The sequence below is a fragment of the Podarcis cretensis genome (assembly GCF_951804945.1).
Source record: "Podarcis cretensis genome assembly, chromosome: 3".
NCBI lineage: Eukaryota > Metazoa > Chordata > Lepidosauria > Squamata > Lacertidae > Podarcis > Podarcis cretensis.
The window spans coordinates 122,877,690-122,902,591 of NC_137172.1; the positions used below are offsets into that span (position 1 = coordinate 122,877,690).

Sequence of the window (24,902 nt, forward strand, 5' to 3'; positions counted from 1 at the left end):
TAAAGATGTGGAATTACAGACAGACAAGAAACACAAATTACTTCCATCCTTATCCAGAAAACCCTTTGGCTTGTCTTCTGTTAAGTTTGACTTTGAGTTTGAAGCTACCATGGCTTACTGCCTAGCATAACTATAAACATTTTAAAGTGACTGATCAGTTGAAATCAAGAGTGGCAACTTTGGTTTCTGTGGCAATACTGGTTTTAACTCTAACAGTATCAATTGTTGTAAACTGCTGGGGGCGCGCTTTCTTTAGCTATAAAGACAACGTAAACAAGATATGCCTTGAGAATTTAAGGTTTTATTAATTTAAGTTGACAAGTATACATGAAATGTAACTGGGAGTTATGCAACGTCCAATGAAGGAACTGCATTCCAAACTTGCGACACTGTGCTGAGCTGCACTGTCTGTTTCTTTAGTCATCTCATCGAGTATTCACCTGCAAAGAGAAACAGAATGGTATGGAATGATTCTTTTAACCATTACCTTCAAATGTCTCTGCATCACCAACTATATTTTGTATCATTGTTTGTATCCAGCATTAATCTACACTTTCACTAAGCTATTTGTCTCTTTAAATTTGAACAGCGACTTTCATCATTTAGTTACAAATGCAGCATGTTAACTTACAGATTCACATTATGATATAATAGGAATTGTCATTTAACATTTGCTAACTGCTATGAAATATCCATTTGCAAGAATGTTAGCCTTTAAGTGTAACTTACCACATCATCAATCTTAAGAATACTGCGGACTGTTTCTGTCGCTAGGGTCAGAGCACTGATGGAAACCAACAGAGGCTGGACCACCAATTCTTCCAGGATATTGGAAATTCCACCCTACAAATTAAGAATGGAAACCTCAGTTTATAAACAAATTACCAGCGTAAATTACATGAAATTAGGTATCTCAACATTTTCATTCTCATCAGGTGGCCAATCAACTCACTTAACCATATTCACATCCAAGTTTACAAGTGTTTTTGAGCATGCTGTACATGATCTTATCTTGTAGGAAAGAACAAATATTATTGTGCAGTAAGTATATGAGGCACTGATGGCATGCAGCCAAGGAATATATTTAATTATACTAATTCTAGTTGAAGTAGCCTTAAAATAATCAAATATTTTATAGCACTATGTTAATCTTTACCATTTTTAATAAAACCACAATAAGCTGTGCAATCAAGTTATATATATAATTATTTTTGTAACACCAGTAAAATGTCATAATAATAATAATAATAATAATAATAGACTTCTCAGTTGTTACATAGTAGGTTTCCATCAAAGATTAAATTTCACAACATGAAAATAAAAGCAAGCCACTTTTTCTGTTGCTTAACTGGGCAATAAAAGGTCACTTTTGATGGATCTACAGACAGAGCCAAATATTTAATTCTTGGTTCCTTGGATCAGTAAGCCGCTTATCAGTAAGCCGCAATCAATTATCTCTAGGTACATTCCACTATCAAGCTTCAAAAACCACACTTGACATTTTTCAAACATAAGTAAAGTGAAGTTCCAATGAGTAGCTCTTGCATTTAAAATAAAGTTTTATATTTTGGAACCAACTGGACCAAGATCCGTGATGAATGAATCCATCTGAGTCTATGTTTAAGTTCCAACTGGACTCTGTATCACTAGATTTGTTTTTATGATACCATTTTGCCATTTTATGTTAATTTGTATTGCTTGTACAACACTTAGAATTTTTAAAAATATTCAACTCAGAAATAAACAAAATAAAAATATATTTAGCAACTGTCACAGCTGAACAGCAAAACAGGCTTGAGAATGCAAGTGAATTTTATGTCAATGCTGTTTTTATGAAACTGAATATATTAACTGGGGTCAACATTTCGTCTCTGATTTTGATGAATCAATACCATGTAACTAGAATGCAACCCAAGAGATTCCTCTACTGCATTCCTTTGCAGAGGCTGCCAATTATTATTGAAATTACACTTAGTAGTAGTATTCTGCGCACCTGACTGCGTGGCCCCAGCCACTGCAACAAAATGTTGCAGCGCAGGCAACTGCTGTTCATGAGTCCAGCTACTTCAAACCTGATTTTCTATTCAACCAGCCAAACCACCCCAACCACCAGTCAGCATTTTGTGGTCACTAATCAAGTTCAATCTTAATCAGGCTGTTCCTAGGGAGCCCCCCCCCCCCCGATTTTTTAATTTTTTTTTTATTTTTTTTTTTTTTTTTTTTTTTTTTTGCTGCCTTTAAATATATCCTGTACCTCAGCGATCCACAAAACCTTTTGATCTCTCTCTGTTCTTTACAGATGGTACCATTTTGGCTACATGTAAAATTACACTAACAGGCGGAACACCAGAAATAAAGAAAACAAATACATGATATTTTGACTGTTCCTTTGAGTTATGCATAATGCAGTGAGCAGCATACAATAAACTACATAATAAACTCCAATATAAAAAACAAAATTCTATGGAATAATATACAATAATATGTATTTCTTTTGTCTCACCACTTTGCCCCTTACCTTTCTGACATTAATTCCTGCAGTTCTCTCTCCTTGTGCATGTCTGTTTCTCAACTCAGTCACAGTAGAAATAGGATTAAGGCCTGCATTTTCAGCCAGGGTGGATGGAATTATTTCCAAGGCCTCTCCATAAGCACGTACACAGTAAGACTCCATGCCACTCAAGGTGCGAGAATATTCATCCAAGCGTAAGGCCAACTCTATTTCTGGTGCTCCACCACCTGCAATCAGGGCTCTGAAATTAGAATTTTGCAGTTTGAAAATGTTAACAAAAGGCATTTGTAAAGTTGAATGGTGACTTTACTGGTCTATAAATCTTATACGTTACCTTTTCTTTACCAAACAGCGTATGACACACAAAGCATCGTGAATTGAACGTTCAGCTTCTTCAATTACTAGTTTGTTGGAGCCACGGACCACAATTGTTACTGTTTTTCCAGGGCTAGCACAACCTGTAATCTGCAGGGCAAAAACAGTGTCACTACAATATTTAGAGAATTAGAAGCACTGCTCCTATGGACCCCCCCCCCGCCCAAAGAGAGTCAATAAAGCACTCCCAAAGGCCATTCTAGATCTGATTGAGCAGAAAGAATTGACTCCAACATCCGGACAATCCCAATGGAGATGAATAAAGTTCTTGATCAGATGGAAAGAAGATGACAACCATGCATGTCCATCAAACCACCTAAAATAGTGTGATGCCTGCTTGGGGCTGCTCTTCACATTGTTGGAAGCTTCAACCAGTGAGAAATGTAGCAGTCTACTCCCTCATAGGGCTGTATCAACAGAAGCATATTACCCCAGTGTTCCATTAATGGTCTGCTGTAGAGGCTAACTATGTTATAAGTGGCTTGGCCCATCACAAGTTAGAGATGACTGTCTTCTCTGAGTCCTGCTATAATCTCCTGGTACCAATAAAGGGTGGACTATCTGTGGCGCTGTGGGTAAAACCTCAGTGCCTAGGACTTGCTGATCGTAAGGTCGGCGATTCGAATCCCCACGGCGGGGTGAGCTCCCGTCGTTCGGTCCCAGCTCCTGCCCACCTAGCAGTTCAAAAGCACCCCTAAGCGCAAGTAGATAAATAGGTACCGCTTTATAGCGGGAAGGTAAACAGTGTTTCCGTGTGCGGCACTGGTGCTGGCTCGCCAGAGCAGCTTCGTCACGCTGGCCACGTGACCCGGAAGTGTCCTTGGCCGGCGACGGCTCCCGGCCTCTTGAGCGAGACGAGCGCGCAACCCTAGAGTCGGTCACAACTGGCCCGTAGTGGAAGGGGTACCTTTACCTTTTTATCTTTTTGCCAGGTGAAGATGAGAGCCTCAATGAGCAATTTTCACAGTAGTCCAAAAGTTATGAAAATACCCCACAGTAAAGCTTCAGCATAATTTCTTTTGGGAATCAGGACTATGATAGAGGGATCATTAACTCTAAGGTGGTGAGGTTTCATTCTGTGTGGAAGGTTGCGTTTCACACACATTGCTACAGTGGTGCCCCGCAAGACGAATGCCTCGCAAGACGGAAAACTCGCTAGACGAAAGAGTTTTCCATTTTGGAGGTGCTTCGCAAGACGAAAATGTCTTGCGAGTTCCTGCGGTTCCCCCCCCCTTTTTCTAAGCCGCTAAGCCGCTTATCCACTAAGCCGATAAGCTGCTAAAAGCCGCTAAAAGCAGCTTAACTGCTAATAGCGCTAATCCGCTAAGCCGTCAATGGGCTTGCTTTACAAGACGAAAAAACCGCTAGACGAAGAGAATCGCGGAACGGATTCTTTTCGTCTGGCGAGGCACCACTGTATTAGTGTTACTATTGGCATACACAGTTGTACCTCAGAAGTCGAACAGAATCAATTCCGGAAGTCTGTTCAAATTCCAAATCATTCGGAAACCAAGGCGCGGCTTCTGATTGGCTGCAGGAAGGTCCTGCAGCCAATCGTAAGTTGCGGAACCCATGTTGGACTTTCGGGTTCCAAAGAATGTCTGCAAACCGGAACAATCACTTCCAGGTTTGCGGCATTCAGGAACCAAAACATTTGACTCACAAGGCGTTCAACTTCTGAGGTACAACTGTAACTTGGGACCAGTTTACCTATGAGATTGCCTTACCAAACATGTGCCCACTTGACAACTTCAATTGGTTGAACTGGCACTACAGGTGCCACATAATACCCCTTCCACATTTGTAATAACTCAATAGTTTAGTGTGGAACTCCCTGCCTATTTATATCAAACAACAGATACAATTTCACTGTACAGTTGTACCTTGGAAGTCGAACGGAATCCATTCCGAAAGTCCGTTCAACTTCCAAAACGTTTGAGAACCAAATCACGGCTTCTGATTGGCTGCAGGAAGCCGCGGAAGCCCTGGTGGACATTTGGGTTACAAAAAAAGTTCGCAAACAGGAACAATCACTTCTGCATTTGCAGCGTTCAGGAGCCAAAACATCAGAGTTCCAGGGCGTTTGGGATCCAAGGTACAACTGTATTTGTTTTGGGCTCTGTTAAAGACATTCCTGTTTATACAAGCCTAACCAAATGCTTGGTAATGATATGAATTGTAATCTAGCTTTTTAACTTTTTGTATGTTTTAATGCAAGTGGTCCAACACACAGCCCAGGGGCCATCTGCCACCCTTGAGGCCTTTCTGGCGATTCCCCTGCAACATTTGACCCCCTCTCCATCCCACTTTCCCAAAGCTGGGTAAGCAAGGTGCTGGGCTTTGGGAAGGAGGCAGGAGGGCTCTGACAGGGACCTAGAGTATGAAAAGTTGGGCCTCCCTGTTCTAATGTATTGTATTTTTAAAAAATCCTGATTTTATCTTTTTGTAAACCATTTTAAGGTTTTTACAATCAAGCGGTGTATACATTTTATGAAAATGACATGAAAATTACTTCCTCAAGTGTCATAAAGAAGCAAGCTAAGTAGCTAAACAGGAGTTCTGCTTACCTTTACTAGCTTTCCAGATCCATTTAAATTGACCTCTTCTGCCAGTTCAGCACATCCCAGCATATCCCCAGTAAACTGATCAATATGAGCAACTGGCTTAGTTCCAATGGTCTTTTCAAAAATAAATCAACACAGGGACCATAGATTAAAAAGGTATGATATAGTTCAATATGCTATACTTTATACTCAGGCTGCAATCCTATATCCATTTACCCGGGAAGAAGTCCCATTAAATTTGGTGGGACTTACTTCTGACCACTCATGTATAAGCTTGAAGTAAGACAGTTTACAGCTGCATCTTTATAAGCAAGATGACACATTACTATTTCCTTGAGAAGAAGTGAGACTAATAGAGCCTACTAATTCTTTCACGTATTGTTTCCTCCCACAGCCTACATACAAAGTGTGTAACAAATTCCAAAGCAGCGCCAATCAGTACTATGACCAATTTCAATTACTTTTTGAGTCAAATATTCACCTACAGCATAACTACCGTAGTTAACAGCTCCTCCTTACCTTACATATAAACTCAATGTCTTCTCTTTCAATATCTTTAATCACCATTATCTTCATTTTGTTCAGGAAATGTAGTGCGAGATCACTTAGAGCATCCCTGAAATCAACACAATGAAGGAGCTAGAAAATCAACCAGACTCACAGCAGCATTATTAGTGATGGGCAAGCTACTCTGATCAGACTCAGAATTTCCCAAGACTCAGAACATTACTTTATGTTTCCTGGGCCCAACTAGATGTCATTATTTATCCTGGGCCCAACTGGATGTCACGAAGTGCATCATTGGTTTGGAGCTTTTCCTAAATCTCTCCAAAAGGCCAACAAGCCCTCTCCCTCTCTACTTCCCACTTTACTCAAATTGAGTCACCTGACATAATAGGTGGTTGGACTAAACATTCAACCACGTGTGTGTGGGTGAAATCTGACAGTTGGTCAGAGCCTCAAATGTGGCTGAACGTCTGGTCCACTGGCCAGATTCAGTTGCCTGCCCCTGGTTTAAGGAATACGTTTCAGAGCAAGTCTCTTAAACTTTATCACACTGTGAACAATTTTAATCCCGAATATCATTCATTCTTCGACAGCAAGCACATTACTGGAATAAACATACCGCAGAATAGATTTCTGAATAAGCAGCACATTGCATCCTGTCTTCTTAATTTGCTTAACTAAATTGAGAATGTAAGCTCTCTCTTCACGCAAGACTCTGTCCATTTGAGTGTAGTCAGAAACAACAATTTGGTTATCCATCTAACAGGAGAAGAAGCATAATAAAGCTTAACTAAGCATCTAAATCAGAGATAGACATTGTGATACAACTCCCAAAATTCCTTACTATTGGCCATGCTGCCTGGGACTGATGGCAGTTGGAACCAGCATGCTGGCTACCCTTAATCAAAATTTCCATATGTAGTATAGTATAACTCACTGTCTACAATCAAAGCATTCAGTTGCAAGCTAAGCAGTTGCAAGCTTAAGCATAGTTTACAGAAGAATATGCCACTAATGACTATTTCTTTTATGCTAATACCTTTTTTTCAGGCTTAAACTGAAGAGATATAGGCAGTTCAGTAGTGGGCCAATAGTTCCTGCTGATTCTTAACAGGAAACCTTAACAAAGATTTTGACTGTTAAAAACAAGAGTGCTTAATATCTGATATGCTGTTGGACCACATAAAATCTATGTAAACAACCAATCATACAAGTCAGCCCACCCCTATTTTAAGCTTTTAACATGTAATTCTATTCAGAAAGTAAAATAAAAGAATGTACTGTTAGCATACTTAGAATTTTTAAGAAGCTGCAATCAATGTGTAAAGATAGCTCATAATGATGCAGACATAACAAATTAAACAAAGCAACTTACATCTGTCTTCGGAGCTGACAAGCAGAATTGAATGAGACCTATCTTAGCTTTTTCAACTCTGGTTATACCACCATTGGCCACTTTCTGGGTGAGGACCAGTCCTTCAACCAATTCACAGTCATCAATTGTTCCTCTAGAAAGAAGTATTGAAAGAGTAAACTAGCACAATAATAATTTAAAATAAATAGGTTACAGAATTTGTATTTTGAGATTACTACTTACCCAAGCTTTTTAACAATTTTGATGTCTCTAAGATCCACACTGCTAGCTGTATTTGGATCTATCACCTTCATCACAGCTTCCACACTCATTGGAGAAAGCAAACTAGAATACTGTGATACAACCTGCAGGGATTTAGTGAAGACCCACATTTTACTTGGGGGGTTTTCATTGGTTTTGCACATTTCCATAAGAACTTCCACCAACAGATCTGAATTACAATCTACCTAACAGTTACATTAAATTAAACAAACTGAGATCAAAGTTTATATTGTTTCTTTGTAGGTAGGACTCATAACAGTAAGTAGTTGGCATGTTGCTTTCTTAATTTTTCTTTTCTTATTTAAGACAGAACCAGAGAGCAGTATGGAGGTTGCAATTCCCATTCTGAATCTCTAAGTAAATTTCTGACTCAGCAATACAATTTTAGTGGTGAAGTTAAAGAGCAGCAGGGCAAGATCTAAGGGGAAAGAATACGCAGTTGCAAAGGCTCTTTTCTGGCCAGCGCAGCTGGAATTTTCACTATTAAAAGGAAACATTGCAAGTAAATAATGATGCCACACACATTCAAAGGATCCTGCATAGGGCGCACCTCTCTTTAAATGCTAGCAAGCAGGATCAGAACACCACCATAAAACATTCCTCTCAAGAAATGCCTGGCAATTCTAAGTAATTGAAGCATTCCTTATATTACTGTAAAAGGTAAAGGTAAAGGTACCCCTGCCCGTACGGGCCAGTCTAGACAGACTCTAGGGTTGTGCGCTCATCTCACTCTATAGGACGGGAGCCAGCGCTGTCCGCAGACACTTCCGGGTCACGTGGCCAGCGTGACAAGCTGCATCTGGTGAGCCAGTGCCGCACACGGAACGCCATTTACCTTCCCGCTGGTAAGCGGTCCCTATTTATCTACTTGCACCCGGGGGTGCTTTCGAACTGCTAGGTTGGCAGGCGCTGGGACCGAGCGACGGGAGCGCACCCCGCCGCGGGGATTCGAACCGCCGACCATGTGATCGGCAAGTCCTAGGCGCTGAGGTTTTACCCACAGCGCACCTGCGTCCAATATTACTGTAAGGAGGGTCCAAACCTTGGTCTCACTTATTAGTTAATACAGTTGCATGCAATTTTTATTTAAAGCACGAGCTAGACATGGTGTAACCACATATGTCACAAGTTACCCACCTTTGAGTTCAGTGCAGTAGCTGCATTGTTAAGTAGGGTTTCTCTGTCACTCAGCTCAACAGGCTGCCCCATGCTGGTCAAGATCTCAGTACCTTTATCCAACGCCTTCTGGAATGACTCAGAAATGATTGTGGGATGAATTCCTAGAAAACAGTTTGATTTAAGTTTATTCAACAACACTTAAAAACAAGTCATTGGGGGTGAAGTTTCCAGTTAAATCAACATATAAAATATGCTTTGCAATATTGAACATTAATATAGCTCACATACACTTAATCCTGAATAGTAAACTGGTTGACAAATGAACTCTAGCAATAGAATTCCAAACCTTCTATTGCCTTGACTAAAAGAAAACACTAATCATCCATTTTAGCTGAATCCCACCCCCATTATTTTAGAGAAAACACAATGAATGAAACAACACTTTAGGCCCATCATAAAAATGATTGTTTCTTTTTCTGATTAAGATCAAATTCCTTCCAAAAAAATAAACAAAACCCCCAAAACCTAATAAAATTATAATAAAGTTTTCTGGAATATTTTCCTTTGTCATATCGTGATCTATCTTCATCATCATTATTTTTACTAACCTCCAAAAACTTTGTATCACTGAACATATACACAAAAATACATTCGGGGGAGATATGTTACAATTACCACAGGTACATAATAGTGCCAATATAAAAATTTAGATACATCCAATAGTCATATCATGTCAGTAGGAGGGCTGGGCAATATCTGATTTTCAACATGCTGATATATCACCAGCTAAACATTGTGATACACTGATATATCACAATGTCAGAAATAAGGATGGAGCCATGTAGAGGCACTGGCTGGCTTCACCCCCCCCACACACACACACTGTGATTTTTACATGGCGCGCACACACACGGTGATTCACAATATATTGCCAGGTCAAAAACTGTGAAACTGATATCATGATATGGACTTCAAACTGGCTTTGGATGATATATCAACGTATCCAAAAAATAGTAAGTCCAAAATAGACAACTACCTTCCCCCTTCCCTCCCACAGACTCACTAGTACACATACTTTGGGAAAAGAAAACATGTATGCTATACTAAGGACTACACAGGTATTTATATATTCAGTTTTCTCTTTCAATTTCATCCTTTTGAGTCTCCATTTATTTCATATGCCAAAATTACCTATGTATTTTTTTAAAGGTGAAACCTACCTTTCTGAAGGAGTCTGGAACAAGCATCTAACAGAGCTCCAGCAATGACAACAACAGAAGTAGTGCCATCCCCAGCTTCAATATCTTGCGCTTTGGATAACTCCACCAGCTGTGTGTTGCCAAATGTTAAAAAATTATTATTATTTGCCCTGAATTGCAAGAAAAAATGCAAGAACAAAAAATAATATTCTGTGATTAACAGTATACTGAATATGCTGCAAAACCTCACTGCAGTAACTCTGGGGAAGTATTAATCCAGTTGAGATCAGTGCTGCTCCCAAACACAGCAGATCTAGCTTACCACATTTTGAGGAAATTGAAGTTAATACATATTAGCATCTAATGAAATCTCTCAACCAGTGCTACAAACTGAGATATGAAAGCTAGGAGCTAAACGGCACCATAAAACTAAGTTATGGGTGCAACAACGGAATGTCTAGGCGCTGTTTTTATAATAAGAATACGAAGCTGAACTGCAGCTAAAATATTGTGCTCATTTTCCACATGGTCTAGTCCTTCCCCTGCGTACACCCTAATATTCTTAAGAGGGTCTCTTCTACGGTCTTCAGAAAGTAGCTGGAAGTGGGGAGGCAGAAAAAGGTCCTCCTTTCCTTCCACTCTGCAGTTTTAATCTGAAATCTTAGGCGCAGTACTGCCCCAGAGCTCAGAAACTGCTTGCACTAATGAAATTCCCTGTCTCAGAATGCACTTAGAACAATGGGAGTTTTCAACACCACTCTCAACCCTATGTTAGACTATTAAGCCCAGAACGTAAGATTACCTAACTACACCACTTGAAGGAATATTTCTAAATATTGGTTATGGGTGATATCCAATGTCATACTCAAAGTAGACACAACTGGGTTTGATTTAGCTGTCACTAATCAATTATATGCTCTTCTTGCCAAGGGGCACTCTGGTCAAATACTGTAGTAATTTAATTCATGCCACTCAGCCTGAAAATCCATTGTAACAATCTGTCACAATGAACATTAAATTTTAACTAGAATGTTCTGGCAACAGCCATTTGTCCATTGTTACTTGGAATGGTACACCAATAACCCTAATTCAGGTTAAAAAAACAACAACAAAATGTTTATCAGGCTTATGTGGACCATAAGCATTTTACAATTACAGTAGTGGTTTTCTGTGGCACTTTTGCCAGTTGTTTCTTTGGGAGGGGCTGTGTAATGTCCCAGATTCTGCAAAAGGATCAACATTATGTGTACTGAATCATCGTAACAGTCCTGTATATTTCTTTTTTGGACAGATGCCGTCAGAAGGAAGAGCTCCACATATAGCTGCACAAAATTCTAGGCCCGATGTTGTTTTCTACAAACAACTAAACAACAAACAACTAAACAACAGCTAAAAATTTGGAGGATTGTATGTGCATGATTTGATGTCACCTTGGGGACTGACAGGAAATTTAATTTAAATATTACTTGCCATCTTGGCTGCAGGGTGAAGGACCTGCATCTGCTTCAGAATTGTTGCACCATCATTTGTGATTGTTACATCTCCTTTGCCATCTTGGATCTGAAAAAACACAAGTGCATCAACTCAAGAAAGAGAAAAATGAAACCTAGAGTGCATGGTAGGCTGCCTGTTTTTGAAAGGCACGATGTTCCAGATTACTACGCTAAAAGCCTTGGCTTGTACCAGCAGTGCCATCTGTCAGCAAAGACTGCGGGGTGCCGCCTTATGCTACATGCACACAAGGCATGCTTGTGATGTTACATGTGCAACATGCGACGTTCGCTTATGACGTCTTGAGAAAGCCAGGCACTGCTGGGCACCCTGTGGTCAGGAGACCAGGCACCGCACCAGAGCACCCTGTACATTGGGGTGGCTGGGCCCCCTCCCTGAAAATATTGAGGGGGTCCAAAAATTCTCAGCCTCTAGAGCCGGCACCTCTGGCTTCTGCTGAAGCTAAATGAATGTGCGAAAACTGGGACAGTGAGGAGGGCTTCTCCATATAATCACAGTGATCTGGTCTGTTTATAAAAGCAAAGCTGGTTCATCAAGTGTGACAGATACATGCTCTTCAACATCTAAGCACATCTATCTTGGAGCCCTGATTAGGCTATCACTCCCCAAACATGCGCCCTCCCTTTGCACTATTCAAAAGCCTGAAGCATCTTGCCACTCAACAACCCCACTTCATTTGCATTCTCAGCACAATCTCTTTATGTTTGTCTGCCTGTATAGTTAGTGCTAACCAAAATAATCCATTCCACTCAACATGGAACCTGCTCCATGACAATTTAATCATAATGCCTTTTCCCCACACAACTGAAAGTTTATGAACAATAAATAACTTTACAGTACCTTAGAAAATGGATTACATAGAATTCATAAGCATCATTAAAAAAATTGCTACATGCACAGTATGATAGGCATACACTCAAGACATACCATTTTATCCATTCCCTTTGGTCCAAGGCTTGTCCTAACCGCATCTGCGACCGCTAAAATAAAAGTGAAAATGTAATTTTTATTTTCCAGCAGACATTGGAATGAACCAGGCAGCAACCACACATGGCAGATCCCTGAAGCTCTGATGCTCATCTAATTATTCTAAGTTGGTTCGGCTGGCTGCACAGGAAAGCCTAGCCATGGACACCACTAACTGATGGGATGGAGCTAGTAGAAATGCTACCCCATGCATTCCTTGGGCTCTGATCCCATTACAAATCTATCCCTGTCTGGAGCCAAACTCAGCCTAGACATAGAAGGTGATGTAGGATGGGACTGAAAGCACCACCACCTATGGGAATTTCCCTTCTTTCTGGGGACAAGAGGAGCTGTTCCCTGCAGCACTAAAAATGTATTTGCTGACATCCTGAGGCACGTCAGATTCCCAAAAAACCTTATGATGATCCCTAAATTTATTTTCTTCACTTATGTTTAGGTGCCTTTTGAAGTCTTCCAGGTGTCAACAGGCCTTTCCAGGTCTCCATGCGCATTTTATGAGATTGGCCAGTTCTTTATGACTTTGTGATTGATGAATTCATTACAACTTTTTCTGCTTTTAGTCTTCTTACATTTATCCTGATTTTATGTTTGTTGTACACCCGCTTAGATGTTTTCAATACAAGTTAACCCTGTCATCTCCAGCCCAATACGTGAAGGCACCATGGTGTCCATGAAAGCCTTCCTCTGTCCTCTAGCTGTTACTATCTTACAGGAATGCCTTTCATAAAAGGTGAAGCTTATTTCAGATCACTGTAATTCTATATTAGTATTTGGGGGGCCCACAGTCCACCAATATGCTCAATTAGATTTACTTTGCTCTGATAACCAAGATACATACCTCCAATTTATTCATGATTGTTACAGCATTATCTATGTACATGGCACATGCAGTCTCAAACAGTAAGGGAGCAACGGCCTGATTTCTGAGTAGGTATGCACATGAATGAGCAACACAGAAAGTGTCCCGTCCCCCAATAGCTTTTATTCAGCAAGCTGTGTTTGCACTATTAGTACTGTTTCATCTTTGGAGCTCTTCTGGCTTTGCAGAAGAGATGCCCCCTTTCCCTTCCCCTCACACAGCAAAAGATTGACTTCAGCAATATTCATCAATATTCAGCATGGTTACCTTTGTGCTGAGCCTAACACCATAACTTAGCAGTTCTCAAACTTTCCTCTGGGTCACACTTTTAGAATAAACTTGCCACATCAAGTTTTTTGTTGATAAGAAATGCATTGGAAAACAAAAAGACACAACTGCTATTGGTGCTTGATTTATAACATAGGACACAACCCCTTTATAATAGGAGCATGAGACATCCAGAAGGTATGAAACAATGCAGAACATGAATCATTCCCAAAATACTGATCTGGTTGGCAACTGTGAGAATAGGATGCTAGATTAGATGGGCTACTGATCCAGCGAGGCTCATATTGATAATAATAATAATAATAATAATAATAATAATAATAATAATAATAATAATAATAATAAATTAAATGTATATACCACTTTTCATCCAAAGTTTCACAGCACAATATTTAATCAGTATGTACAAGTGGTACATTTGTAGCTGAAAAAATAATAACTTGCATCACAACGTACTTCTGAATAATCACTGTCTAGCATGCTTGGTTATTATCCTACTACTGCTACCATTATTATTAATTAAACTTGTATACCGCCTTGCCTCCTAAAATCTCCCAGCACAAAAATGCAGAATACAAAGCACATAATAAAAGCAAGAAGAAAAACGAAACAAAGCAATAGCCCCCTATGTTCAATGGATTCTGCACCGCGCCGATACCACCCACGGCGCCACCTGCGAAGGAGGGAAGGGGAGCCGCTGCCCGGTCCGACCGCGAACGTGCCGAGAGGCCCCTTTCCCCGAGGGGTGGAGGGGCGGCGAGGGGCGTGGCGCGGCCTATGAAACCCCCCCCCCGGCCGCCTATCAGGAGACAATGGCGCCTTCCGCGCACTCTTCTCCCGCCCCCGCCCCCGCCCCCCCCCCGCGCGCGGCCTGGGGCCAAGGGGCGCTTCCCCGGCCTGGGCCCCGACATTACCTTTCCCCGCCGAGATGTTGCTGAAGCGGATCTGGGTGGGCTTGTCCCTGTCCTGGTAGGAGCCGCGGTTCCCGCCGGAGCTGCGGCTCCCCGCGCCCACCAGGCCGCCCTTCGTGCCCGCATTCTCCGGCATGACTGACCCCGGATGCCCCTCTGGAGCCCCCGATGGAGACGGATTGCGCTGCCTCCCCCCGCCCGCCAAGCTCCGGCGCCAGCCCCAACCGATGCTCCCTCGCCGGCACGAAAGTTCCAGAAGGCGCCGGGGAAGAAAAGGGCCTTTCCCGCAGTCGCCGAGAATGACGTCATTCACAAAGGCTGTCTTTCGCAAATGCCTTTCCTCCGCACCAAAAATAAATTACTATTATTTTTTAAATGGTGTGCTGTGGTATAACTCTGGAGAAGAGAAGCAGGAGTACGTAAGAACCTGACAGAAGCCAAAAACATTTACAAACGGGGACGAATAGCAACTGGCGAGTGCGATAGGCACCTACAGGCAGAGCTGTTCTGAATTCTGATCTTAGAGTGCAAAATGTAATATCGTTTATTTATTCATCAACTTTTTTTCCTTCTAACAGTCTGACAAAGACTTTGCTGTTCCAGAAGGCTTTTAATTATCGCTCTCTTGGTTTTATTATAGTGACGCTACCTCTGTTATTGATGTTTATTTGGTGTTTATTTGTTGTAATTTTTAAATTTTTATTATTAAATTTATATGTCACCTGTAACTCCCAGGAGCTCAAGGTGGCATAAGCAGTTTTATTTTCCCAACACCCCATTGAGGTAGGTTAGGCTGAGAGACAGCAGCTGGCCCATGGTCATCCAGTGATGTTCCTGGTTGAACAGGGATTTCAATCCTTATCTCCCAGATCCAACCACCTCTCCACATTTTTATAATGGATCTGTTGTTCTGTATCACTTTGAACTCACTTTGTGAAAAAGGTAGATATAAGTGTTTTAAATAAAACAAATACTGATTTTGCCACCCTGTGATCCTCAGCTGAAGGACAGTACATAAATTTAATAAAATAAACAAATATATATAAAGCTTCACAATGCATGAGACTACAGGTTCCTGACCCCAATGAATTTACAATCTGTAGACTTACTACTTTTACAACATAGCATATGAAACTGCCCTTAGATAAAGTAGTTAAGGTCAAACTCTGCAGATTGGAGCAGGTTGACACAAATACGAGATAAGACTTTGTCAAATGCAGATTTACCTGAACATATGCCCCACTGAAATTGGTGGGATTTCTAGGTAAACATTCACAGGACTGGGCTGTTAAAATTCCAAGTGCAGACAAAACATTTCGAAAGCAGCATATGTTACCAATAAAACATTTTCTCTTTTCACATTTATAAAGAATGTTGCCTGTGTCTCTTCATCCATGAGTCAATAAGAGTAGCTCAAAAGGAAATGTGTTCTCTACTGTATTTTTCAGATAGGGGGATCAATAAAATATGCCCTCTCCAGCGAAGGCCAGTTTAAGAGGGTTGCCTCATCTGGTCTTAGAGGGAGGCCAGCTCAGCACCTAGCGAGAAAGTTATTGTAACCAGTGCTTTTTTCTGGGGGGACGCAGGGGTATGCATACCCCTAAATATTTTGTGAATCTAAGTTTGGCCTCATTGAGGGGCAGTATTTCAATGAGTAGGAGGAAAATGAGAGTACAGTGGTCACTCAGGTTACGTAACTCTCTGGATAGGTAATACGTATTTTTCCACGTTTTGCCGCTTGCACATGCGCAGAAGCAGCGCCTCTGATTACAGATTTTTCAGGGTGTGCATGGGCCCCTGGAACCAATTAAATCCATATCCAGAGGGTCCACTGTACCCCTGAATATTTTTTTACGAAAAAAGCACTGATTGTAACTATTAAATAGGATCACAGTTACAATATGCAAAAATGAGGAAGAGAGCAAAGACCTGAGGGCAGGGCTTCTTTGCTTAAGATGGAAATTGCGTTTCCCATGTGACCCTAGAAAGCGTCACAAAGCCTTTCTCCTGCTGCTTGTGGCCTTTTGCACATTACACCGCAGCCCTGCCAGGTCCCATGCACTGTGCGGTTGGTTGGCTTAAATAACGCCCTGTGTTTAAGCAACTTCCAGACATGCATTAAAAGGCCATTGTGTGTAGATGGAGGTTTCACCGACGACGCCCCACTGCCATGTCAATGGGAAGCCTGCGTTGAAGAGAACGCCTTTACTTCAGTGCTTTTTATTTATTTCATAATGCAGCGCTTGATTTTAAAAAGAAAAAGAAAAAACCCTTTAAAAAAAATGTTTCCGATGTTAACTAACCACGTGGTTTATTATTGTTGTTCTGTTGCCATTGTTCTTACTACCGCGACCAGCAGGGGTCGCCACCGAGCTGGGTAGGATCGCCCCGCTTACGGCTTGGTTTGTCCCCGCCCGGCCGCCGTCGGAACCAATCTTCCCGGCCGCGGCCTAGTCCCCTCGGGAAAGATGGCGGCGGCAGCGGACCGTCCTCCCGCCGAGGCCGCCAAGCCCTTGCTGGGGCTGCTGAACGGCATCGCCCAGGCCACCTACTACGGCAACGCGGAGATCACGGAGGAGCTGCTGCGGGACCAGCTCTACCCGGAAACGGCGCCGCAGGAATTCCGAGCCTTGCTGGCCAAGACGAGGGGCGTCGTCAAGGTAACGGGGGCGGGGCCGGCGGGCCAGGTAGAGCGGCCGGGCAGCCAATGAAGCGGCGCGTTGGGGGCGTCGGGGCGGGCCGAAGGCGGGGCGGCGCGGCTGAGCAGCCAGGAGCTTCGAAAGAGGATTAGACGAGTCAGGCCGTGTGGGCTAGTGGTTAGAGCGTCAGACCAGGACCTGGGCGATCCGGGTTCAAATCCCCCCTCACTGGGGGGGGGGGGGATGACCTTGGTCCAGTAGCTCACTCTCAACCTAACCTTCCTCACAGGGTTTGTTATGTACTGAGTTGAATAGAATCCAGAATGCAGCAGTCTGATTGGTCCTAGAACAATAGGATCCAGAATGCAGCGGTCTGATTGATTCTAGAACAATAGGATCCAGAATGCAGCGGTCTGATTGGTCCTAGAACAATAGGATCCAGAATGCAGCGGTCTGATTGGTCCTAGAACAATAGGATCCAGAATGCAGCGGTCTGATTGGTCCTAGAACAATAGGATTCAGAATGAAGCGGTCTGATTGGTCCTAGAACAATAGGATCCAGAATGCAGCAGTCTGATTGGTCCTAGAAAAATAGGATCCAGAATGCAGCAGTCTGATTGGTCCTAGAAAAATAGGATCCAGAATGAAGCAGTCTGATTGGTCCACAGGAGCTACTCAATCCAGCCCCAGGTGGAAGGGAATCCGCAACCTGATTGGCCTACAAGTGAATCCCGGAATTAGCCAATCACGTGGGGCCCATTGTGTAAATAATGTATACAAAATTTGCTTGCTCTCTAACTAACCTTTTCCAATGCAAATTACTTTTAATTCATCTCTTCCCCCTCCCCCCCAAAAAAACCCACATCACTGTTGGGGAGGCAGGACAATTGTTTAAGATAATTTATTTTCATAAGTGTGCTTCAGGCTATGTGAAGGATGCAACTAGGACATTCTACCTCTGATGGGTGACTAATTCATTGTTAAATATGTTGTGTGTGAGATTTTACATTCTCTACTGACATTGCCCAATGGTAGGGGCCTTCTGATTTCTTCCCATTTATGTAATTTATTTCAGTTTACATGTCTGCATACATTATATTTTCTGTAGCGTTCTCTGTTTATTGTTACCTATCTGTCCCTCTGGATGTTTCCAGTTTAATATGTGGCAATAATTTTTCCTTGGGTCTGGGTCTTCTCCGCCTCCCCACAAATACATGTTGCTCACTTAATCCTTTTCATTTTGTGTGCCTTCTTTGATTCTTGCCTTCGTTAACACCACCTCCCATGACTTAGCAGTGTGTGGGCAAATAGAGTTTCTGCAGTGACGTGCCTGACAGAAAACAAATAAAATATAATGATGCTGGAAAAAGTTCTGTGGTGGAGGAATGTATCGGAGCAAAAAGATTTAGTACTCTTGCAAGAAGAATTAGTAATACTGCATTTTAGGCCTGCAGAACACCTTTTTGGAATCATTTTCAAAAGAACATATCAAAAGACCCACCAAGTTCAGCACTCTGCTCTCAGGGTGGCTGGTCAGAGGCCTCAGGGAAGCGCCCAAGCAGAGCATCAGCAAAATAAGCCCCTTCCCACTGTGATCTGTAGCAACTGGTATTTCAGAGGCATTCCTTTCCATGAGGGTACTGCATTTGCTCACATAGTGATCTGATTTGCAGGTCACATTAAACCCTAATTAAATTAAATGTGGTTTAATGTGAATGGGCAGCATGCTGGCGCTTGCCGCTCCGAGGGCCACGCTTCTCCTCTACCACGCCAGTGAAGAAACTCGCTAGAATCTGCCTTGTTATTGCCTGTGAAGCTGGGCTCATGGTTTGTTTCCCCCAAACAAATGAGGAGTGGTAAGCCAAGAAAAAAAACTTTGGCTTCTGCTTGCATTGTGTTTGGAGACAAACAAACCACGAGCCTAGGCTTGAATGTACTGACAAGCCAGACTCTGGCTTGTTTCTTCTCCAACAAGGCAAAGTGAAGTGTGGACTCTGGAGCAGCATGCTGCCTAATTACATTAAACCTTACATTAAACAATAGCTCATTTTAATTATGGTGTAGAGTGACATGCACACCCCACCAGTATTGGGCTATTGCATTCTCTTTCCACTTTAGATGCTGGCCATCTCATTGACCGGTCTGTTTACCATAGAAATTGTAACTGGAATAGTTGGTTGTCAAGCAGTAAAACATCTCCTATATTTCAGACTGAAACTTCACATTCATCTGCAAAAACTATAGATGTATAGTCTAGCCTTGAAAGTTGAAATTATTCCACTCGTTATCCAAAGTACTGTACACCATCCTTCTTACTGAAATAATTTAAGCAGAGGCTACTTCACTTTCTGCCTCTAGGTGGCAATACACTATCAGCTTCAATTCAAATACTGGTAGATGGGTCATAATTCTTGTTTTAAAATTCAGTATTTAAAATTCATGACTATGTATCATTTCTTAGAACATACAAAATATATTATGCTGACTTCTGCAGCATTTTGTTATTCAACTCTGGTTGAATATTAAACAAGTTGCATAATTAATATGGAATCGTACTTAAGCTATAACCGTTATGCAATATCATTATATATTTTATGAAATGCTTTTTTTAGCCTGCCTTTTGATGATGAGAACTGCAAGGCGGGCTGCAATGAAACAAAGTTAATTGTTGAAAACAACAGTTTTTAACAGATTAAAACCATAGAGTTTGTGCATTGCCGAAAGCCCACAGAAATAATAAGAGTGGTTCAGTCTGTGAATATGATAGGCAAAGCACCCAGTGGCCATCGTTCAGGAGGGCATTCCACAATCTAGATGCTGAAACTGAGAGGGCTGTATCCCTTGTGCCCTCTTCTGACTTGGATGGTGGGACGTAGAATAGAGTCTCAAGGCAGGCAGGCTCCTCTGGGTGGAGGCAGTCCTTCAGATAGCTAAATCATAGAATTGCAGAGTTGGGAGGAACCCTGAGGGTCATCTAGTCCAGCCCCCTGCAATGCAGGAATCTCAGCTAAAGCATCCAGGACATATGACCACCCACCCTCTGCTTAATAATCCATCCATCCTCCAAGGAAGGAGAGTTCACAACCTTCTGAGGGAGTACGTTCCACAGTCGAACAGTGTTTGCCGTCAGAAAGTTCTTCCTGGTATTTAGTCAGAACCTCCTTTCTTGTAACTTGAAACCATTGGGTTTGGTTTCATTGGTTTGAGTCCTACCCTCTGGAGTAGGAGGAAACAAGCTTGCTCCATCTTCCATGTGACAGCCCTTAAGTTGTTTGAAGATCGCTATCATATCTCATCTCACTCTCCTCTTTTCCAGGCTAAACATACCCAACTCCTTCAACCGTTCCTCATAAGGCTTGGTTTCCAGACCCTTGATCATCTTGGTTGCCCTCCTCTGCACACCTTCCAGCTTGTCAACATCCTTCTTAAATTGTGGTGCCCAGAATTGGACACTGTATTCCAGGTGTGGGCTGACCAAGGCAGAATAGAATGGTATTATTACTCCCCTTGATCTGTTGATGCAGCCTGGAATAGCATTTGCTTTTTTGCTGTTGACATGTTAATAAGCTTGTGGTCTACTAAGACCCCAAGATCCTTTTCACGTATACTGCAGCTGGTTCTTTCTACAAAAGTGTAGAACTTTTCATTTGACCCTGTTGAATTAATTTCGTTGTTTACAACCTTTACAGTTTTAATCAGCATTTTGAATTAATCCTGGATGCAAATAGATAGCCAAAAAGATGAAACCAATTGGTGTTGCATGTCCCACACAGCATACTCTAGTTAACAATACAGCTTCTGCACTTTGAGCAACTCAGAAATTCCAGGTGCATTTGAATGACAGCCTATGTGCAGTGTAACAGTAGTCTGGTTGGGATGAGAGCTGGAGATTAATGACTTTGGTTAGGTCCATTCCTAATCATTACCCCTGAGAGGATTATAATTTAGAACACCAGCTGAAACTGTTTACAGACACTTCTGGCTACTGATAACCCCGGTACACGCAGAAATGCCAGATCCAGGAGAACTTTTGACCTGCAAGCCTAATTGTAGGGTAAGCACAATTGCATCCAAAGCAGGCAATACAATTCTCTCAAAACCATGCATATATTTTAATGTCCCAAGCCCATTAGGAAGCAAAACACGCTGATGTCAAGAGAATGCACTTTCATGTTAAGTGTACAGTGGTGCCTCGCAAGACGAAATTAATCCGTTCCGTGAGGCTCTTCGTATAGCGGTTTTTTCGTCTTGCGAAGCAAGCCCATTGACAGCTTAGCGGATTAGCGCTATTAGCGGTTTAGTTGTTTTCTGCTGCTCCAGAGAAGTGGACACAGAGCAATGGTTCCAAACTACAAGAAAGAAGATTCCACCTAAACATTAGGAAGAACTTCCTGACAGTAAGAGCTGTTTGACAGTGGAATTTGCTGCCAAGGAGTGTGGTGGAGTCTCCTTCTTTGGAGGTCTTTAAGCAGAGGCTTGACAACCATATGTCAGGAGTGCTCTGGTGGTGTTTCCTGCTTGGCAGGGGGTTGGACTCGATGGCCCTTGTGGTCTCTTCCAACTCTATGATTCTAGCGGCTTTTAGCGGATCCGCTGATAAGCGGCTTATCAGCGGATCAGCTGATAAGCGGTTTAGCGGCTCAGGGAAAGGGGGGGAACCCGCAGGAACTCGCAAGACATTTCGTCTTGCGAAGCAAGCCCATAGGGAAATTCGTTTTGCGAAGCACCTCCAAAACAGAAAACCCTTTCGTCTAGCGGGTTTTCCGTCTTGCGAGGCGTTCGTCTTGCGGGGCACCACTGTATTTAAGAGGGTAGCCCAACAGAGCAACCCAAGCCCCACTAAGCTGGGCTGCTGAGGTGTTGCTCTTCCAAGCTCAGATGCCCTCCAAAAATTACATGGGCGAGCAGGAGGAGGCGAGACTGAGCCAGTGTGTAACAGCATCAGGGACAGATTTAGGCTTGATGAGGCCCTAAGCTACTGAAGGTAATGGGGCCCTTCACATGTCCAGCTGTCCTTTGTCAACAACAAATTGTCGCTGTTTTTTGTGTTGAATATATGCTGTATGGTAATTTATGGACCTAATAGGTATCTTGGACGCGGGTGGCGCTGTGGTCTAAACCACATAGCCTAGGGCTTGCCAATCAGAAGGTTGGTGGCTCGAATCCATATGATGGGGTGAGCTCCTGTTGCTTGGTCCCTGCTCCTGCCCACCTAGCAGTTCAAAAGCACATCAAAGTGCAAGTAGAGGTACTGCTGCAGTGGGAAGGTAAACGGTGTTTCCGTGCACTGCTCTGGTTCGCCAGAAGCGGCTTAGTCATACTGGACTCCTGACCCAGAAACTGTCTGTGGACAAACGCTGCCTCCCTCGGCCTATAGAGTGTGATGAGTGCACAACCCCAGAGTCATCCGCGACTGGACCTAACGTCAGGGGTACCTTTACCTTTAATAGGTATCTAAAACCATTTCCACATCACAAATAGGAGCCTACACAACACAAAACACTGTTGCTGTATGTAGGCTTTATTTTATTTGTTTTTTATCTGATATTTTGGAAATGTACATCTACTTTTTTCCCCTTTAATTTTTTTGGGGGCCCCCAAGAGAGTGGGGGCTAAGCTAGAGCTTGTTTAGCTTACACGTAAATCCGGCACTGAACAGCATTGATCTGGAAACAAGCCCACTCATCTTCCTGCGCCCCCCCCCCCCCATTTTCTGACGTGAATGCCGAGAGCTGTGTATGAGGCATTGGCTTCCCCATTCCACAAAGCCCCACCAGTGGAAGGGTGGAGTTTGGATTGCTTCCTAAATCTGTTGCTTCTTTTTGCTTAGCTTATTTCAGAGATGCTAGATATCACGTTGTAAATGACTGCTTTTGTTGGCTCTCCCTCTATATTCAGTAGTTGAGAAGCTGTAAGTACCTACAGCATAATGTAACTGAATTATGCAATAGTGGTGCATTGGAAAAGGGAATACACAAATAAGAATGTTAGAAGAGCCTGCTGAATCACTGTCCTCACAGTGGCCAACCATAGACCTGGGGGAAGCTTTCAAGTAGGATGTGAGCAGAACAGTACCTGCCCATGTGCATTTCCCAACACCTGGCATTCAAAGACATCACTGCCTCGTACAGTAGAAATAGAACAAAGACATAATGACTAGTAGCCACTCAAAGCCTTGTCCTGCACAAAATCATTTTTCAAGCTTATATGTTTCTTCCTTCATGAGCACAAAGGCCTAAGGATCTTCACGTGTCAGTGGCACTGTTGCAGGTCTGAATGGGTCTAATGGTATGTTGAACTGGTAAGGGTTTTGTGTGAGGAAGTGGGACAGTCTTGTGATCTGTCTTTTATGGTCCCTACGGACCAGATTCAACTGAGTAGTTGTGCTAGAGGGAGCCAGCACAACAGAGCTTCTCCTGCAGCAACTCCCTCTTGAGGCTTATTTTTGAACAGTGCTTTTTATCCTTAAGAATTAAAATGCTTGTGATTGACCTCTGCTAATTATTGAACAGGGACGCAGGTGGCGCTGTGGGTTAAAGCCTCAGCGCCTAGGACTTGCCGATCGAAAGGTCGGCGGTTCGAATCCCTGCGGCGGGGTGCGCTCCCGCTGCTCGGTCCCAGCGCCTGCCAACCTAGCAGTTCGAAAGCACCTCCGGGTGCAAGTAGATAAATAGGGACCGCTTACCAGCAGGAAGGTAAACGGCGTTTCCGTGTGCGACTCTGGCTCGCCAGAGCAGCAATGTCACGCTGGCCACGTGACCCGGAAGTGTCTCCGGACAGCGCTGGCCCCTGGCCTCTTAAGTGAGATGGGCGCACAACCCCAGAGTCTGTCAAGACTGGCCCGTACGGGCAGGGGTACCTTTACCTTTACCTTTAATTATTGAACAGCAGTTACCAGAGTGCTTCAGCTATCTGACAGAGAAACCACGGGAATTAGGATTGCATTGCAGCTGGAAGCATGAGTTTGCTACTGCACTTTAGGAAGAACACTACTTTCATAACAATAAAGTGTAACACATACCTTCATCCTTGTAGTACAGATGGCTCACTAAGCCACGACAAGACTTGTTGTTCTGCAAGAAGGTTATAGTCAGCTCATGTGATGATTTGTTTTTCAAGTTCCTTCAGTTCGGAACGTGTTTCTAAGCAATGGCCGCATTTCTCATTCTGAAGCTGTGTTATCTTTTATATCAGAGACCTCTCACAAAGTTGACTACTGCTTCAGTCTCTCTGTAAAGCTCTCTATATGAGTTAGCACTCCAAAAACCTTTTGTGGGTATCTTGGGGGCTGCATATTAATCTGTACCTATTCAGGTCTGGATGGGATTAATACATAGATGGAAAAATCGGTGCAGGGTATAATAAAGAATTGCCAAAGGCAAAGCAGTGTGATTGAATCATTAGCATCTTTCCTGTTGAAAGCCACATGGGTTTCCCAATTTACTAAGTATGAAAATTTAGACCACAGCAGCGCCGGATCATAGTCTGAAGGCTTCCCCCCCCCCCCACTTCCAGCCTCCGCCTGCGCAATCACCTGATCATCTCGGGGGGGTGGGGAGAACCCCAGAACAGTCGGGGGGGGTAGATTGTTCTGTTGCCAGAAACAAGTAGAAACTCTTGCACTGATCATAATAGCACAGCATTGAATTCCTCCATGTATGTACACTGAGTTGAGTTTCCATGGTAGAAGAAAGGGGGAAAAAATGTAGTAAATAAAATAAAATGAAAAGAGAAGAGAAGAGAAGAGAAGAGAAGAGAAGAGAAGAGAAGAGAAGAGAAGCATTACACATGGCT

The 24,902-nt window shown here is 42.8% G+C and overlaps 2 protein-coding genes across 3 annotated transcripts in view; one reads left to right on the plus strand and one right to left on the minus strand.

The window, feature by feature from the left end:
• Positions 1 to 281: 281 nt before the first annotated feature.
• Positions 282 to 14,727, minus strand: CCT4 (chaperonin containing TCP1 subunit 4). Its single transcript, XM_079971064.1, has 14 exons — positions 14,473 to 14,727; positions 12,352 to 12,404; positions 11,383 to 11,472; positions 9,934 to 10,042; positions 8,732 to 8,874; positions 7,556 to 7,677; positions 7,334 to 7,466; positions 6,578 to 6,717; positions 5,971 to 6,067; positions 5,455 to 5,565; positions 2,847 to 2,977; positions 2,519 to 2,753; positions 730 to 843; positions 282 to 440 (listed from the first exon to the last, which is right to left on the minus strand). Exons 1-14 carry the CDS (start codon positions 14,603 to 14,605, stop codon positions 426 to 428), a joined length of 1,626 nt encoding a protein of 541 aa, XP_079827190.1. The 5' UTR covers positions 14,606 to 14,727; the 3' UTR covers positions 282 to 425.
• Positions 14,728 to 16,870: 2,143 nt separating this feature from the next.
• Positions 16,871 to 24,902, plus strand: part of COMMD1 (copper metabolism domain containing 1) — a 65,096-nt gene continuing 57,064 nt past the window's right edge. The window contains exon 1 of one of the 2 annotated variants that reach the window (XM_079970170.1): positions 16,871 to 17,129. In XM_079970170.1, the coding sequence (XP_079826296.1) occupies positions 16,938 to 17,129 (192 nt within the window). In that variant the 5' untranslated portion in view covers positions 16,871 to 16,937. The remainder of the gene's footprint in view (positions 17,130 to 24,902) is intronic. The other variant, XM_079970169.1, reaches the window with a different exon arrangement.